This window comes from Sturnira hondurensis, unplaced genomic scaffold, assembly GCF_014824575.4.
Source record: "Sturnira hondurensis isolate 20B ecotype Veracruz unplaced genomic scaffold, ASM1482457v3 Scaffold0006496, whole genome shotgun sequence".
Taxonomy (NCBI): Eukaryota; Metazoa; Chordata; class Mammalia; order Chiroptera; family Phyllostomidae; genus Sturnira; species Sturnira hondurensis.
This window is the reverse complement of record NW_028079127.1, coordinates 13,520,843-13,537,222: the sequence shown is the minus strand read 5'-3', so window position 1 is coordinate 13,537,222 and position 16,380 is coordinate 13,520,843. Positions and strand designations below refer to the sequence as shown.

Below are 16,380 nucleotides of genomic sequence, written 5' to 3'. Positions count from 1 at the left end.
ACCGTGCACCGCTGGGCGGCCAGGTCTCTCCCACACGTTCAGGCGCTCTGGGCCCCTCCTCGCCTCTTTGTACACACTCCGTTTCAGGGGCATGGGTTGCAGCCCGCACGGCTTCCGGACCGCAGGCCAGGTATCGGGTGCGGCAGAAACAGCGGCTGCACGTCCGCGGTCCAGGCGTGGGCGGGGCTGGGTCCTCCCGAGGCAGCACGTGTGGACAGCTGTCCTCTCCCTGCGTCCGTGTCCACATCTTTTCTTCCTATGAGGACACCAGTCAGATTGGTTCAGGGACCTCATTTTATGTTAATGGCCCCTTTTAGGGCCCTATCTGCAAATAAGGCCGCATTCTGAGGTCCTAGGGGGGAGAACTTCAACACGGAAATTTGGTGGGACCAAATTCAGCCCATCAGAGCTGCCCTGGCTGGCTTTGGGTGTGAGGACACAAGTGTCCCGAGGCCCAGCAGCCTCAGTCTCCCCACCCGACAAGGAGGGGGTTCCTGTGGAGTCTCTGAGGTACTTCCAGCTCCAGGACTGTGCCGTGTGTCCCCGTGTCCAGGGGCCAGGAGAGTGTGGACAGTGATGGCCGATAGCACAGGGTCTGCAGGAGGAAGACTCTGGGGCCTGGCTGGAGCAGGACAGCCAACCCCTGGGAAACGGGCGGGAAAACCCTCCCCCTGGCCCACTCGCTGCCATCATTTGGGGGTGGGATACGGTGAGCTTTACCCCAAAGCTGATTTGTAACAAATATTCCAGGGAGAGCCTGCTATAGCTCACGGAGGTCAGTCCTTGGGGTGAGTCCCGCCCCACGGGAGGGGTGTGAGTCCAGATGCCACCATTGTGGGTGTCCTTGCCTTCAGCGACCAGTCAGGAGACAGTCCCCAGCCTCCTGAGGGATGTGACTGAACCCTCTTACCCCCAGGTGCATGCATCAGGCTGTAATCTGTGTATAAGAGGGAGCACACACATGGACACACATACACAACACACACACACACATGGACATAGGTGCATGCACACACAAGCACATGTGGGCATATACTTGACACATGGGCATAGGCACACACTGGCATACATGGGCACATGCATAATAGACACACGTGGGTGTGTGCACAGGTACACACATGCACAAAACATGTGCACATGTGTGCACATAGGAACACATGTGAGTGCCTTGTGTGCACGGGACAGGCACACAGATCCAAATACGCAGGAACACACAGGCACACTGGCATGCACATCCACATGCTCACACGTGTGCACACATGGACACACTGAGAACACACACACTCATGCATACCCACGTACAGCCACGCACTGGAATGTTTTGGGAGCGAGGGTGGTGGGGCCATAGGGTCTGCGGTAGGCGTCGGCCTTGCTCTACCCTTTTTGTTCCTTCCGGGGGGGCGGGTATTTTTAAATGGGGTGAGTGGGTCACTTTTCCTACCACAAGTGTCTTTGAATAGCACATGCTGTCTTCCTGGCCCCTGGGGTCCAGTGAGTGTGGTTGCACGTCTCTGAGACAGAAGCAGGGCGTGTGAACGTCCAGTGTGCCCGTCCCGTCCCCCGAGACCACTCACGTTTTCCAAGGAAGTCCCACCACCTGCCCTGGCGGATGCAGACAGTGGAGCTGGAACATTCCACAAGAGCCTCCCCACCCCTGGCTTCTCCCCTCTTCCATCCGGGGAAAGGGCTCGGCAGGGCTGGTTGGAAATGTGACTACCCATCTGCCACTTTGTTTTTGGTAACAAGCTGGTGAAAACCACGCACGCAGCTTTGGGGTCAGAAAAGTGAGAAGTCGGGACACAGATATTGTATTTCTTGCTCTTTAGCTCCACTGAAAGACAAGAAGTCGGGTGACCATGAATGAGTTTCTACCAGCCACAGGGTCTTTTTCTAGGGTTTTGTTTTACTTTTCATTGCGAATCACAGAAGAGTCCTCTTTAAAAAGTGTGAATTAGAGAGACCTATTGGTCTGACCTGTGGATGGGGTCCAATAACAGTTACTGAAGGAAAAAATCCACATCTACTCCATTCATGCTGCCTTGGCCCATGACATCACTCTGTTTTCTATCAAAATTATTTTTTTAATCTGCCGAGTCCTTCCAGGGCACGACGCAGGGAGGACAACGCTCAGAAACGGGGTGAAAATGGATTTTTAACAAAGGTAACACATAATAACAGTTCTCCTGGGGACAGGTGCATTTCTTTTCATTTTACTAGAAATGTGTGACAGCTAAAGATTTGGGGGGGACTAAAGGAATTCCTTCTAAACCGAGTCACCAGACGGCAGTGCGAATTCAATAATGAGAGTGAAGTGGTTTTGTTTAACTTCAGGGAAAAGTCGAATGAGCCAGATGAGGCCGCCGATTGGTGTTCACCAGTCGGGACCCACTGTGCAATTTTTCTCGTGGTCTGTCACGGTGACGTTGAAAACAGGCTCCAGAATAAAATATGTGGTGGCAACTTTGATAGTTCTGAATTCTGGGGAAATTTCCCTCCGAAATCACATTGCCCTTTTCTTATCATTTCTACTTCCCTCACATCTTGCGCATACACTTTATGTCCCTGATATAATACCTCAGTTAAATAAGAACCGGGAGCATGCATAAAATATTTTATTCGAAGCTTTTTTTCGTTAAAAAATTAGAGGTGGCAACATTTTATGTTATGTTTATAAATTTTTCTGTCTGGTTTATGGTCAACTGTGCTGAAGTCTTTGTACTTTGGTCCACAAGTTCTCATGGATTGCACAAAGTCACCTGTTTAAGATCGAATTTGGTAACTGGAAAAACGAATTTAATTCTGTTCTACGTTGGCTCTCTCTGGAAGCCAAGGTTCCTTAAAATTCCTCGTATCGATTGAGCGCAACACAATCATTTTTTTCTGAAGCACAGAAAGCTGGGAAATGCATCAGCCTTTATTATTCCTCACTGAAATGAGTGTCTTTGGATTTGTAATTATATTGTCTAATAAAACTAAACAGTCGATGCTATTTGCATATTATATGAAGAAGTGTCAGACAACAAACTCATAGCAGTAAATTAGCATAAAAGCTAATTACATATCTCATCAACTTACAAGAGTTTCTGAAGGCCATGCCTCTTCGGTTACAGCCTAGAGTGGGGAGGGGCTGAATCTTCACCCCCAAATATTGGCTTTTAACTCCTACCAGAAGTGATTTCAATGTTTTTACGGATGAAAAGTGAGTGACTAACTAAACCAGGTGCAGTACCTGCCACAAGCCATTAAATGCTCTCCACTAACTGGAAACCTCTAGAAGGAAAAATCTTTGCGACAACGTGAAATTCATCACCGGGCACTCGGCAGCTTAAGTTCCGGTTTCCCATCTGAAGGGCACTCCAAAACGGCGATAAAGATGGCCGAGATTTATCTGAGATGGCCAGGCTCCTGTGAGAGAGACAGATAGGCCACGAGGGCCGCTCCCAGGCCCCATGGTGCACTGTGCCATAATTGCGTCCCTGCCTGGTGGCGATAGCCATCAAGCAAGAAATTTGCCACAAGATTAACGGACACACAGTCGTGAGCAAACACAGACGCCCTTCTGTAACTGGCTGCTCTTAACGGGGTGTCCTAGGGGTCGGGCACACATCCCTAACTCCTGTGCTCTAGGGAGACCGAAGCCAAAACTTCCCACTCCTGGCTTCCGTTTCCGAGTGCCTCGGAGAGGGGACCGCCTCCCACCCCCCTGTCACAGCCCCCGAAACAAGCACAGGGTCAGAAGAAGCCTCAAAAATAAAAAAGACGAGACAACTACGAAGTATAATTCGAGCAGGAGGTAGGTTTCCAAATGCGAACAAGTTAGGATTTTCCTGGATCCGGGTGCTCCAAGGAAACGGTGAAATCCTAACGGATCGTTTTTGTATTGGTAACAGACACCGGCCCGCCCGCAGGCGTCCAGGCTGTAAGAAAGCCATTTCCTCCCGAGGCAGGGATGGCGCCCTTCCCATTCATATTTTAATGAGGCCAGTATCTCCGAGACCGTCCTTGCAGGTCGGAGGCAACCGTCCCCGAAGATGACAATGGAGGTGGCTTTATGGAGAAGAACCATTCAAAGCCCTCAGAGAAAGACTTCGTTTTATCCCCCTCGTCCTTATCCCCAGCATTATCATTCACTCTTAGAACGAAACTCTTCTGAGAGGAGAAAGGAGTTCGGTTCTTGTGTGAACAACCTTTAAATGGACTGGCGGCCCTTCCCCTGCGTGGAGCCGTGTGAGACGCTAGCCAGACGCGTTTTACTAAACAGCAAGAGAGCTGCCAAGCGTGGGCATCGTTTTCTTAAATTTTTTTTCTCGCAAAATTGGGTTTTGAAAGAAGTCTTCTGTAAAAGGAAGTCTCCTAGGCGCATCCTGGGAGTTTTTCCTTTCTCGTTGTTAGTGAGGGTGGTGTTGTGTTGTCAGAGGTATCTGGTAGCCAAATGTTTTCCACCCAGAAAGAATGTTTCCTAATTACAACAAAAGGCCAGTGAGCCTGCGAAGGTTTAAAAGACTCACGGGTCGATCCCTTGAGAGAACATTTTGTGTTAAAACAGGCACAAGGCTGCTCTATTTGGACCTGTTAAATTACACTTTCAGAAGAAGAAAAACAACCCCGCCTGGGGGAGGGGGGCACGTGGGATGTGGGATCTGTTTTTAGGACGTGCAAGCCCAGGACGTGCACGAACGAATGGCCGCCCTGCGTGAGCGTGGAAGGCCTCCCCACCACCCCACCCTTCGCCCGCCCCACCCGCGAGGGTCCTGATTGCTCACGTCTCAGATCTCAGCCATTTCACACCCAGCTCAGTCCGCTGCTCAATCTGACAAAACGGCTCTGAGGGCGGCCTCCACTCGACGTGACATCCTGGCGAGAGTCAGGAAACAGGGTTCGGTTCCAAAGCTCAACCGGCAGGCAGACCCTCGCCCTCTGGGGTCGCCCCCTCCCCCCGACTTTTCCGACTGGGGAAGGGGGAGGGGAGGAGGGGGAGAGAAGGGGTTCGTGATGACTCTTAGATTTTTTTTTCCCCTAAATGAAAGAGCCTTCCCTTCTCTTTGAAGTAAAAGCCTGTTTTGTTGAGGCCCAGAAAGCACCACGAATAGATTTCACATGCATCAGATAAGGAAACATTCGCACAGCTCCTGCAGGGCAGGAAAAAGAACCGGCCATTCTTCACGGGCTGCTTCCTCGTCATTGACGCGTCTCCCTCCGCGTGTTGTGAGTGTCCAGCCTCCACACCGTCTAACCCTTCCCTCCTCTGAGTAAAGCATGTTCAGTACGTTCACTGGTGTATTTAAACACACGCACACACAAACCAAAACCAACGTGGGGTGCCACAGTGGCGTGATCAGAGGTATGAAGGAAACGCAGCTTGTATTGGGGGTGTGTGCACTGAAACCAGCCATTTTTCAGGTCTTTTGACTGCAGACATTAAAACACCAAGACCCCCAAAACACTAGCACACTCGTGAGTTTTTAAAGACTTGACATTTTAGTGAATAAATAACTGAGGTGGTGTGTTCCGGTTCCGTAAACGGCCTGGACAGCAGTTTAAAAATCCATTTAAAGTCCAGTTTTTGCGGGGCTAAGAGCGGATATTGTTACCCAGTGCCCGGTGGGGCCGTTGAAGGCCAATTAGTGGTGTTTTTCTTCTGCTCTTTCCTCTTCCTCTGTTTCTTTGAACTTTTTTTTTTTTTTTACGAAGTCGATTTCCTTAAAAGACCCGCCCGGGTGCTGGACCTCAGGCAGGGGCGTCGCCCGCCCGCGCTCTCGGCGAGTCCCCAGCGCGGCCGTGCGACTCGCGGCCAGATGGCGGCGAGTCGCGGGGACCCTTTGTGCGCCCGGAGCGCGCCTGTGAATGCCGCGCGGTCGTCGGCACCGGAAGGGTTCCCACTGCGCCTGAAAGGGGACAATGGAGGCTGCGGAGGGCGACGTCGCAGAAATCGAGACCATTTTCGATTCAGCCCCTGTCACCATGGTTGTCAGGCAAACTTCCTGCTTTGATCAGTGGAGGGTGGAGAGGGAAGGAGCCCGCGGAGGCCGGGCCGCACTGCGCGTCCCGGCGCCCTTGGCGGGTCCCCGCCCCCTTCCGGAAGGAACTGGGGACCAGCCTCCTGCACCTTGACCCGTCTAGACGGCCCCCAAGTTTTTGTCTCCGTTACCAAGGGCGAGGGGCTCTCTTTGACCCCCGCGCGGGGCGGAGGTGGCGGCCAGAGAGTCCTCTGAATCCTCACTGGATTCCGGAGGGAGCGGGGCGCACGGCGACGGCCACCAGCTGTTCCAAAGGACAGCGCAGCCGCGCCGGCGACGGGGGCTCACAGCCTCTGGTCTTGTGCCCGCTCCACCCCGCGCAGGGGCACTGCGCGGCGCAGGGGGCCGCGGGACCGAGGACAAACCCCCGGCTTGGCCTAAGTTCTCCTGAACTGATGGAGAGTTCTGGAGCCAGCCGAGAGCAGCCGGCTCTCTCCAGCTCCGCTCTCCTCTCCTGCCTTCATCTTCTCCCTCCTCCTCCTCCTGCTGTTCCTTCCCCTTCTCTCGCTGCCAAGTAGACAGATAATAACTGCCTTCTGTGCTTGATGCCTTGTTCCACGCGGTCAGTGACTTTTACGCATCAGTATGGTCTCTAGTTTGAATTGTCTCTTTCTGTCCACCTGCAAACAGATGCACTTTAAAAAAAAACCAACCCCAAGCTTCAAGCTAACTTCTTAAATTAGGTAAATAATACGGTCGCACGCATGTTTTTACATTAGGAACCCGAGGGCCGTGCACCGCCCTGGGCGCTGCGTGTCTCCCCAGCTAACCCCGAGGCGCTTGTGAAGTCGCGGTCGCCTTGAGCCCAGTTTCCTGCCCGCGTTTCCTCGGCAGGTTCCCGTGGCCCTGTCCGAGGCGTTCCTCGCAGACCTCCTGGACCAAGTGTGCCAGCGGATGAACGACTACAAGCTGGAGGTGGACCCTGTGACCAAGGAGAAGACGTTCAAGAGATTCGCCCCGAGGAAAGGAGACAAACTATACCAAGAATTTAAAAAATTCTCTTTTTACTCAGAGGCTTACAGACCTTTGAAATTCGCGGTAAGCTCTCTCGGCAGAACTAGTCCCGGGCTCTGGGAGCGTGCTGGCTTTTCTCTTTCTTTTCTTTTCTTTTCTTTCTTTCTTTTTTTTTTTTTTTTTGTTATTTGTTTTCGGTGGTTGTTGAGTTCCATGAGGTGGAACGTTAAGGCGCTACATTTGCTTTGTCGTCCTGTGCGGCCCGCGCGTTTAGTAACGTGCCTTCTGAGCCACCGAAGGGGCTGTGCTGTTTCGTCTCGGTGGGAAACGTTAAGGGGTATTTTCCGGAACGTGCTGTCACAGATCAGGGAGACCCTAAGACACACACACATTGCACGTTGCCTGGCTTCTGTGCGGGGCGGGGGGGACGACTCAGGAGGGCTCTCAGGGGGTCCTCTTGCCCAGGCAGGTCTCTTACAGGTTCCACACCGAGTGAAGATGGAGGTCCTTTCCCCGAGGGTGCAGGCCAAGTGGAGGGGGAGAGGGACGCACCTCGGGTTTCACAAAAGAGAGAGTGTTTTCCTGAGTTAACCTTGCAGGTGTTGCAGCGCAAACTAAGTCAGACAAAGGCCAAGGTTGTGGCAGCGGGCTCCCCGCCAAACTTCCTCCCAGCTCCGTGTTGGTTTGTTTTCCGTGACCGCCGGCCTCTGCTCACGGGAGTGTGTGCCTGGCAAACTCGATTGCAATATCTTTCATTTTACTTAATGCCGTTGAATCAGAGGGATGAAAAAAAGGCCTGTTTTTTAAAAGATATATATTAAGTTCACGCATCAGCCAAAATGCCAGGCGTGCTGAAACCCTGACGTGAGGGTTTTAGCTGACTTTGGAAGATTTCATTTCAATGAAAAAGGGAAGGTCATAATTCTGGGGCGAAAGGGCTTTGGAATGGGAATGGCCTTGAGCAAGGGTGCTGGCGGTTCGCCGGTTTTAAACAAACAGACCGTCGTGGAAGTTCCATGTTTTTTAAAGGCCATTCAAAAATCGTCGAGTTTAATGAACCCAGACAGTGATTCACAAGCGTCTGGTGAATGGCCCTCTATAGCGTCGCCATCGAGGGGCGAAGTTTTCCTAAAACTGGAACCTTCTGGTTCCCCAACACAGGCACAGCCTCCCGTTAGAATTTAAGGTTTGTAAACGCAGGGGCACATTTGAGCTCCCTCCTCCCCGGAAAGTCAGAGCTGGGGGAGGGGAGAGCGGGGTGAAATCCCGGCTGCATCCCTAAACGGTGGGACTAGAAACTTCTCTAAGCAACTGTCAAGCGTGAGACCCACAGTGAAATGAAAGATGCGCGTGTTTTGGTTGCTGAGAAAGCTTACTTGTTGTCACACTTCAGGTCCCGATTTAAAAACCCCCAAAACGGATTATGACGTTAAATCGGGAGGAAACCGGTTTAACCATTTCAAGGAGCTGGCAGCGTTTAAGAAATAAATAAACAGGCGAAGACTTTTCAGCGGCATAAGTAGGAAAGGCATCGCTCCCTATTTTCGCGACCCAGTGGAAGGGAGACGCAGCAGCAACCATTTCTCCCTCCGGTCTCTCCCCTCGACTCCTCAGCTAGTTAAGCCCTGGGAACGGGATGCCTTGCCCAAGCTGGAAAGAGGGTGAACGTGCCATGATGTCTCGAACCAAAGGGGCCGATACAAACCCGGCCGCCTTGGTGGCACGATTTTACGTGTTTAGCCAATGAAACGCTGACGCAGGGCCCTGTGCGTGCGCCCGCACCCGCACGTGTCCTTTTTCTCCTACAGTGCGAATCCATAATAGAAGAGTACGAAGACGAGATCCTCTCGCTGATCGCCCGGGAGGCACGTTACCTGGCTGACAAGCTGTGCTCTGAAAAGCCAGGTACTGTGTCTGATGTGACACGGCGCGCCCTCCCGCTCGCCCACCCCTCCTCTCCCACTCAGCATCGCGGCAGCTTCCCCCCCACCCCCAAACCGAGCCTCTTGTCTCCCGCTCTCCCGGCCACCAGAGCTTCTCCGCTGAATCAGAAACGACACCCTGGGAGTGAAAACAAATAAACACGACCACAGGGCTGCCGGGCTTGACGGTCCGTGCGTCCTGCTCTCCACATGTTCAGTGAATTCAAAAGAACCAAAGGAGCGTGATTTCCAGTGGGGAAGGAGCTCATGCTGGTTGGAAGCGGATGAGCCCAAAGCACCCGGCTCCGTTTAAACTCTGAGAGATTTGAAATCTTCATCCTGGACCAGGAAGGGGGTTCCCTGACTTGCCTGGTACCTGCACCCACAGAAAGTGGGGGCTTTGTTTAGTAAGGCATTTGTAAGTGTTTCTTTGTTCCTTTATCTGACCGGGGTGCTGGATACTTTTTTTTCCAGTTTCTTTCCCAGAGTATCTACTATCTACTTCTTCAAAAAAAAATTTTTTTTTTCTGGCAGCGGGGTGGAAAATAATACCTGACTCGTGTTCTTGCACACACACTCAGAAGCCAGGAGAAAAATGCCAGAACTTTACCGATTAGATACAAAGTTGAAACATGCTCTTGCCATTGGCTCCCGTAGGTTATACGACTCAGCCAGGGCGTGCTTTCGAGCAGGGATACAAGTTCGAAACATTTAGCGTTTTGCGACTGTTTCTAATAATGTGTAATACACCTCCACCCACAGAGTTAAATGTGTTGCCAAAGTTCTTCAAATGATACTGAACGTCAGTAGATAAACGTTGATGCCTTCCGAAGGTATTCAACAGGAAAGTTAGTGACAGATCCCCGTGAACAGGATGAAGCTTTCTTACTCTAAGCAGAAAACGGAGATGTTTTCGGTTTCGAGTCCAGTTTGGGTGCTGTATGAGGAGACCAGTGCACAGTCAGGGTCGCTCGGGCGTTTGGGGGCTTTCGGTCATTGATTTTGGGTATGTCGCGTCATTGGGGAAATTCACAGAAATAAGTGCGTAACTGCACTTTCCCAAACAGTATTTGTTTTAATTTCTTTCCTAACAATTCAGGGTGCTTGCCTGTATTAAGATACAAGGAAAACCGTGGAGAACGATATTGCTGATAGATCATCGCCTTCCTAGCCCTCCTCGTAAAGGGTCTGCCCTTGACCTAGTCGCCCACGGCCCAGGCAGGTGACCTGTGCTAAGCACACCTGCCCACGCGTGACAGAAGGACTTGGCAAAGTTTCGCCAACTCTTTTCGGCGGCAAGCGCCCCAGATATCAAGATTTGGGGGGGAAGACTGTTTCCAAGGGCAGTGATGTGACTACATTCCAATAATATGAAGGGCCCCTTTGTTCCTTCCGCTTACCTGTCATTGGACAGGAAACATTAATGTCAAGAAAATGCAGCCCTGCCACCTAACCCTAAGGTTTGTGCCATAGGACTAGTTACAAAATGAAAGCCCGATTAGATCATTGGTTCCCGCTAGCATTTGAGCTGTGAAAAGCCCGGGTTAAGCGTTCCCACTGTAAACGGGTATCCGGGTCTCAGAGAGGGCGGGGCGGCCCCCCCCAGGAGGGGCGGTCCCAGGGCCGTGGAGCAGGCTGCGGGTTCCCACGTGTTGTTTCTCTGTGAAGCGTACTTACGGATGTCCTAAAGCATTCATAAGTCACAAAATGAAAGTATATGCTAATCTTAAAAAAGAGTCTAGAATCCTGGTTCCCTCCCCCCCCCCCGCCACGTCCCCTTTCTATCGAAGTAAATTCACACCATTTAACAAGGCAGAATGCGTTCACACTGAAGAATGAGCGCTGGAGAGGATCTGGGTGTGTGACCACGGCGTGACCCCGTGGGGCAGGTTCCGATAACTGTGTGAAAGGTGCGGCTTGCGCCCTGCAGGAGCACACGGGTGCTTTCCAACGTCAGAAATTCACGCCCAGTAGCTTCCTGTTTGGCGAAGGCCGGACTGGGCCTGGTGCCCGACAAATGTCGCTGGGATAGCTCTCCACGGGTCCGTGTGCGTACATGATGGACGTTACGAAACCCCAGGCCCCGGTAGCTCCCCACCCGGCGTGGGCTCTGTGCGCGGCGTGGCTCCCAGAGCTGTGAAAATGCATGCGTGTGGCTCTTAGAGAGATACCTCATATGTTCCAAACTAGGTATTTCTAAAATTGGAGGTGTAGTCGGAAGGTGTGTCTCTTTCTATATTTATATACTTTACGTATATGTATGGAAGTGTATATATACGTGAATTTTGCTTTTTTCTATTTAGATCCTTTCCTTCTGTTTTTAATAATTGCCCGGGAGCGATGAGGGCCCATTCCCAGACCTCTAAGAGTTGCAGCCTTCCCGAGCTGTGACTGACCTGGAAGGTTGTGGGATGTTTAAAGTGTTCCTCATGGTGCCGTGACCGACGTGCCCCTGCGAGGGGCTTCGTCCCCGTCTAGCTGAGGAGCACGTTTGAGTCTTTGCAAGAGGAAGGTCCCTCCTCACACGCAGACCAACAGGGAGCAATAAAGAAAGCACGTCTGTGTCAAATGTTAGGATGGCTGTGTGTGGATTTTAAGACGACACAGTGAGATTTTCATCAGCATCGTAGGTGTTTCCCACGAACGCGAGTATCTCGGAGAGAGAGGCCGGGGTGGGGTGGGTCTGTGGATGCCCTGCACTTCTGGTCCCAGGGCAGAGCGAGCGTCCTCGGTGCACCTGTGCTGGAGGTGCGACGGGGCGGGAGGGGGCCCTTCCATGGAATCTCTCTCTCTCGTTTTTTCCCCAGGCAAAGAAATACAAGCGAGTTCATTAGATTTTCCTTGTGGAATATTTTGAGGCACATTAGCCAGACTTCTCTGGACCTTTATTTTAAGGCCTTGACATCCACATGGTGTTTTAAAATCCTACTACGTTGTAAGGTATACGTTCCGAGTATAGCGGTATTCTACCAAAGCGGGAGAAACGTGTCAGTCCAGACCGAATGCCTGGAGCCGCTTCCGTTTGGGGAGGTGCTGGTCAGCCAGCGCGTGGGAGGGTACACGTGCAAACACACACCTACCCTCGGTGTACACGTCGCTCAAGCTTTGATATCAGACCTTCGCGGGCAAAGCCGTCAGGATGACGAATCTGTCATGCGGTCATTTCCAGTGCAACGCAGCTGTAAATGTGTGGGTCCCCATGGAAACGAAAAGTGTTTTCTTCCTCTTTGTATAAGACTTCCCAACCCTGATGAGGTGGTTAGATTGGATATTCCAAATAATGGCCTTCCAGGCCAGCGTATTTTCTGTTTGAAGTAAACTCTGTAGCTAGACTAAAGAGAGGTGGCACTGATTGCTTCCCACTGGAAAAGTCGTGTGCAACAAAGCCCCTCTGCTCCTTGGAGCAAATGCCAAGTTCACGGTGCTCCTCTGTAAAGTGTCCCTTAAATGCCCCACGGCCATGGGCGAGCAAGACCGCCCCTGGGCTCGGTTTTAGGACAAGAATTGCAAAGCATTGGCCAGTGTGGAGGCTGGGGTTCGGGGTACAGGAAGTAGACGGCACCCTTCTCCTTTACTTGTGTGTATTTTGGGGATTTTCCACACTTTCAAAGTCTTCGAAACTGTGCTACCACAAAAGCAGGCTTCTTGCCGAAAGCCGATGACTGACTTTTGGGCTGGTTTTCAACATGGTAGTGACGCACTCAAACTTTTTTTTTTCCAGGCCTGTGCAAAACTTCTGATCATACCGAATTCTAAGACTGACGTGCCACTGGTTGGAAAGGAGGGAAGGCACAGCCAAGGTCAATGCCGGCATTTGTGTCTGCCCGTCTCTTCACAGGAAGGAATTTTATGCCCCTTGTTTGTATCACGTTGTCTTGCATATAGTATTTGATTGAAAATCTGTTGTTTGGTCTCATTTAAAAAAACCCAAAAAACCCTGATTCTTTCTATAGGTGAAGCTGAGGGCCTAAAACAAATTGCCTTTGTGGATTTTGATAAAAATTGGCGTGGCAGTAAAGCATTTAATTCGGTAATAGGAAAAAGGAGAAGCCATTTCGTAAATGAAACAAGGGTTTAATAATGCGTCCTGTGTAGTGTGCGCACAGATACAAAGTCTTGTGTTCTATTTTATAAGATTTGATTTGATTTCTGGAAGACTTGATGGGTCATGAAATTAATAAAATATATTGCTACCAACGCCAGATTGTCTCCTCTGGGTTATGTACGGCTGTCGGTGAAAGAAACAAGCTCACTTTGTATCAGGAAGGAAATTTAGGTTTCTAGAAACTGTAAGTTAAAACCCTTTTTCATCTCTAAAATTTAATTGAGTGCATAAGCATAATGCATAATTTTTTAATGAGCATGATGATACTGGCCTCGTGGCAAGTATTCTGAATTCAAGTGGTTTAGGAAGTCGATTTATTAGGATAGCGTGTGTCTTAAAAGATGACACCAGAGACCAGGTGTGGGTTGGGCTGCAAGCCCTCCTATTGCCGTTTTGCTTTTCAAAGACTTCCAGCTGACAGGTAGTGCGTGGGTTCTTCTGTAGGCGTGTTTGTAGGTGTGGGGACGGGAGGGCAGGTGGGACCTCCTACAAATTTGCCTTTGGCCCCCCCTCGATACGGGAGGGCCTAGTCACCCCACTCCCGGATGTTCCCTTGTTTCTGTGCCCCTGGCATTCGGTGGAATCTGGCTTTAGTTCCTTAAGCGATCGGGGTGCAATCTACTACACTTGCTTTTTCTGTGAAAATGTGCTGGGTAGGATGATACTAATTCTGCCCTAAAAGAGCAAAAACGAGTTGCCATCTGTTGCCTTGGTGCTTAGAACGCATACCCTTTAAACCAGCCAATGTCTCTTCCGGAGGAGATAATTCTCAAATCTGGGAGAAGTCACTATGTCCATCTGCCCCCCATCCCCTACCCCCGACTCTTTCTAAAGGTCAGAGTCTTACGTTTCCCTCTCCTATTTTGGGGGGGCACTGAGGAGGTGTGCGGTTTGGGTTTGTCTGTAGCCGTTTCTAGGGTGTAGCGCTTACAACACTGTATCCACTGCAGCTGTTAGAAAAGTGCGACTGGATGGAAGAATAATGAGCACCATTTTCCAGCAGGGTGGTAAGCGCGTTGTTTAAAACCGAGTCCCTGTGTCTTTATGGGAACGTCCCCATCGGAGGTGAATTCAGCATTTTGAGTAGGTCAGTTGCCAACAGTCGGCTGCCCTGGGCTTTTCCTGGGCTGGACCCAGGAGAAACAGTTTCTCCCCTGCGCTGGCGGAGAACCTGACACAAAGTGTCCAGAGCGAGCGCTGCCACATTTGTAAGGGCGTGTCCTTTTCAGACTCGCCTTGGCAATTGTTACAGGTTCCCAAGCACGAGCAGTGCTCTGCTGCAGGCAGAATTGAAGGGAGCTGGGCTCTTGTTCGCCACCTCGGTGTCGGGGACAGGTGCGCCTCATTTGCCCGCATCCGCCTTGCACGGAGTGGATCCTGCATGCATCTTGCCTCCGAGGGCACGTAACTCAGGTTTTGCTAAAAGGCAGCTTTTCAGCATTTTATTTCCCAGTCCAGTCTTGTCTCTTACAAGATTTTTCATATCTCAGGACTTACATATTTTTTTTCCTTTTGGACATTTTTTTCCAGATCAAACTTACTAAATTAAACTCATGTCAATATTTGTCGTGTATTAGGTTACTGATGAAACCGCTGCCTAGCGAGGGAAGCCGCCGTGTTGCTCACGGCCGCGGCGGTGCCTGCGTTTCCCTCCGGGTCTCGAGGCGGCTGTGCAGCCTCGGCTAATGAGCAATAATGAGACGGAGTCACTGCCGGCTGCTGCGTCCCTCCCAAATCGTGTGCCTGCCTTTTTATTGCTGTTAGTGGCCAAAAACCAAAGGCCAGGAAAAAACAAAACAAAACTGAGGATGTGCCAGAAAAGTTTCTCAGAGTTTTTTTAGACCTAATTCTAGGTCTGAAAGAGGTCCTGGAGGAAAAGGGGTGGGGTGGTGGTGATCAAAACCGTGAGGCGAGAAGGCAGGTTTGAGGCGGACGGCGTGGGATCGTGCTCTTATGAAATGGCTTCTTCGGGTCTGTGCGGAGGACTTCTGCGGACCTGTTCCCATAAAGAAAAGCCCCAATCGGCTCAGATGAATGGTCTGTGTTTGTTATGTGGTTACTATTTACAAAGAATAAGCCAAGCCCAGGGAGCCCATCTCACTGAGGAGTGCAGAGTGGAACTGAGCCGAAGTCCCAAACGGGAGGGATCGATACTGTATTTACTAAGACAAGCCCTAAAAAAAAAAAAATAAGTCAATAGCTGGTTCTGTTTTTTATGTCCATTTCTCTGCCTAGGTTACTATTTATTCATGTATGTAGTAGCTTTATCTGAATAAAAATTTAATTCCGTACCAGTCTGAAAACTCAGGTGGTGATGGAACAGGAGAGAAAGCTATTCTTTGCTGTGGCTTTGTGGCCTGTTTCAAAATTGGATACAAATCTGGGAGCTAAGCTTAGATCTGGACGCCCGCTGCCTGGCATATGGCGGAGTTCTCTGCCAAAAGGCAGTGAACTGTAGTAAATGTCGCAGTAAAAAGATACCTGTTAGATGCAATGGTGTTTTCCATTATTTTATTGTGGTTTGTCTACCTGTCATTTCACGTCCCTTTGTAAGCTGCTTGAACTCCTGAGATGATTTGTTTTTAGGGTAAGGAAGTAAACAGGTTAAAGATCAAATGGGATCAGTGAAATTTGAAGGTGGAATTGCTAGAGAGACCCTAAAATCACCTAGGAAAAGATGCAGTCGACGGCATTGTCCTTTTGCAGGGGGTGGGGGGCGTTCTCGCTGCCCTGGGCCCTCGCTGTGTATTTCCTGGGGGGGGGGGGTCCTTTCTCTTGATTCATTCTTCCCGTGGAGACCGTGAGCAAATTTAATCTGGAGCTCGTGTGTTTGTAGGTCCTTGGCCTGGGCGCGGGGCAGTGGGGTCCACGCACCCGGTACAGCTCCCCCTTTTGGGAGGGTCTCCGCAGGCCCAGAGATGCCCGTGTACAGAGACCTGTGTGCCCAGGGAGACACGGAGTTGGGGTGCGGGGGTCGGGCAGAGCTGCGTCTGCCCCCGGCGGAGACCTTGGAGAGAAAGCACCTAGAAATTCCTTCAGTGCCTTAGGAGGAAAAAAAAAAAACATTATTTCTACATGCCCCACCTTGCTTTTCAAGATGTTCCAGAAAGGAAAAAAAAAAAAAAAACACGCCAAGTCACAGCCCACAGAGAAAAATCCCCTGTCACACGGGAGCAACATAGTCACAAAGCCTGTCAAGAAGTTACGAGCCACGAGGTGACATCAGAGACACAGGTGAATCTTTGTCTCCGATGGCCCGTGATTATGGGACACAGATTTCAAGAAAGCGGGGGTCCACATCGGGTCCCCCAAACAGAGTGGGGCACGTAAAGGCGAAGGAGCTAGAACGGAGTCCGGCGGGTCACTGCACCGGGGGAGGGAC

The 16,380-nt window shown here is 50.9% G+C and overlaps 1 protein-coding gene across 1 annotated transcript in view; it reads left to right on the top strand.

The window, feature by feature from the left end:
* Nucleotides 1-12,790, top strand: part of CNPY1 (canopy FGF signaling regulator 1) — a 28,440-nt gene extending 15,650 nt beyond the window's left edge. Inside the window, exons 2-4 of the mRNA XM_037049950.1 lie at nucleotides 6,852-7,055; nucleotides 8,780-8,876; nucleotides 12,615-12,790. Of these exons, the coding sequence (XP_036905845.1) occupies nucleotides 6,852-7,055; nucleotides 8,780-8,876; nucleotides 12,615-12,649 (336 nt within the window). The 3' untranslated portion in view covers nucleotides 12,650-12,790. The remainder of the gene's footprint in view (nucleotides 1-6,851; nucleotides 7,056-8,779; nucleotides 8,877-12,614) is intronic.
* The last annotated feature ends 3,590 nt before the right edge of the window (nucleotides 12,791-16,380 follow it).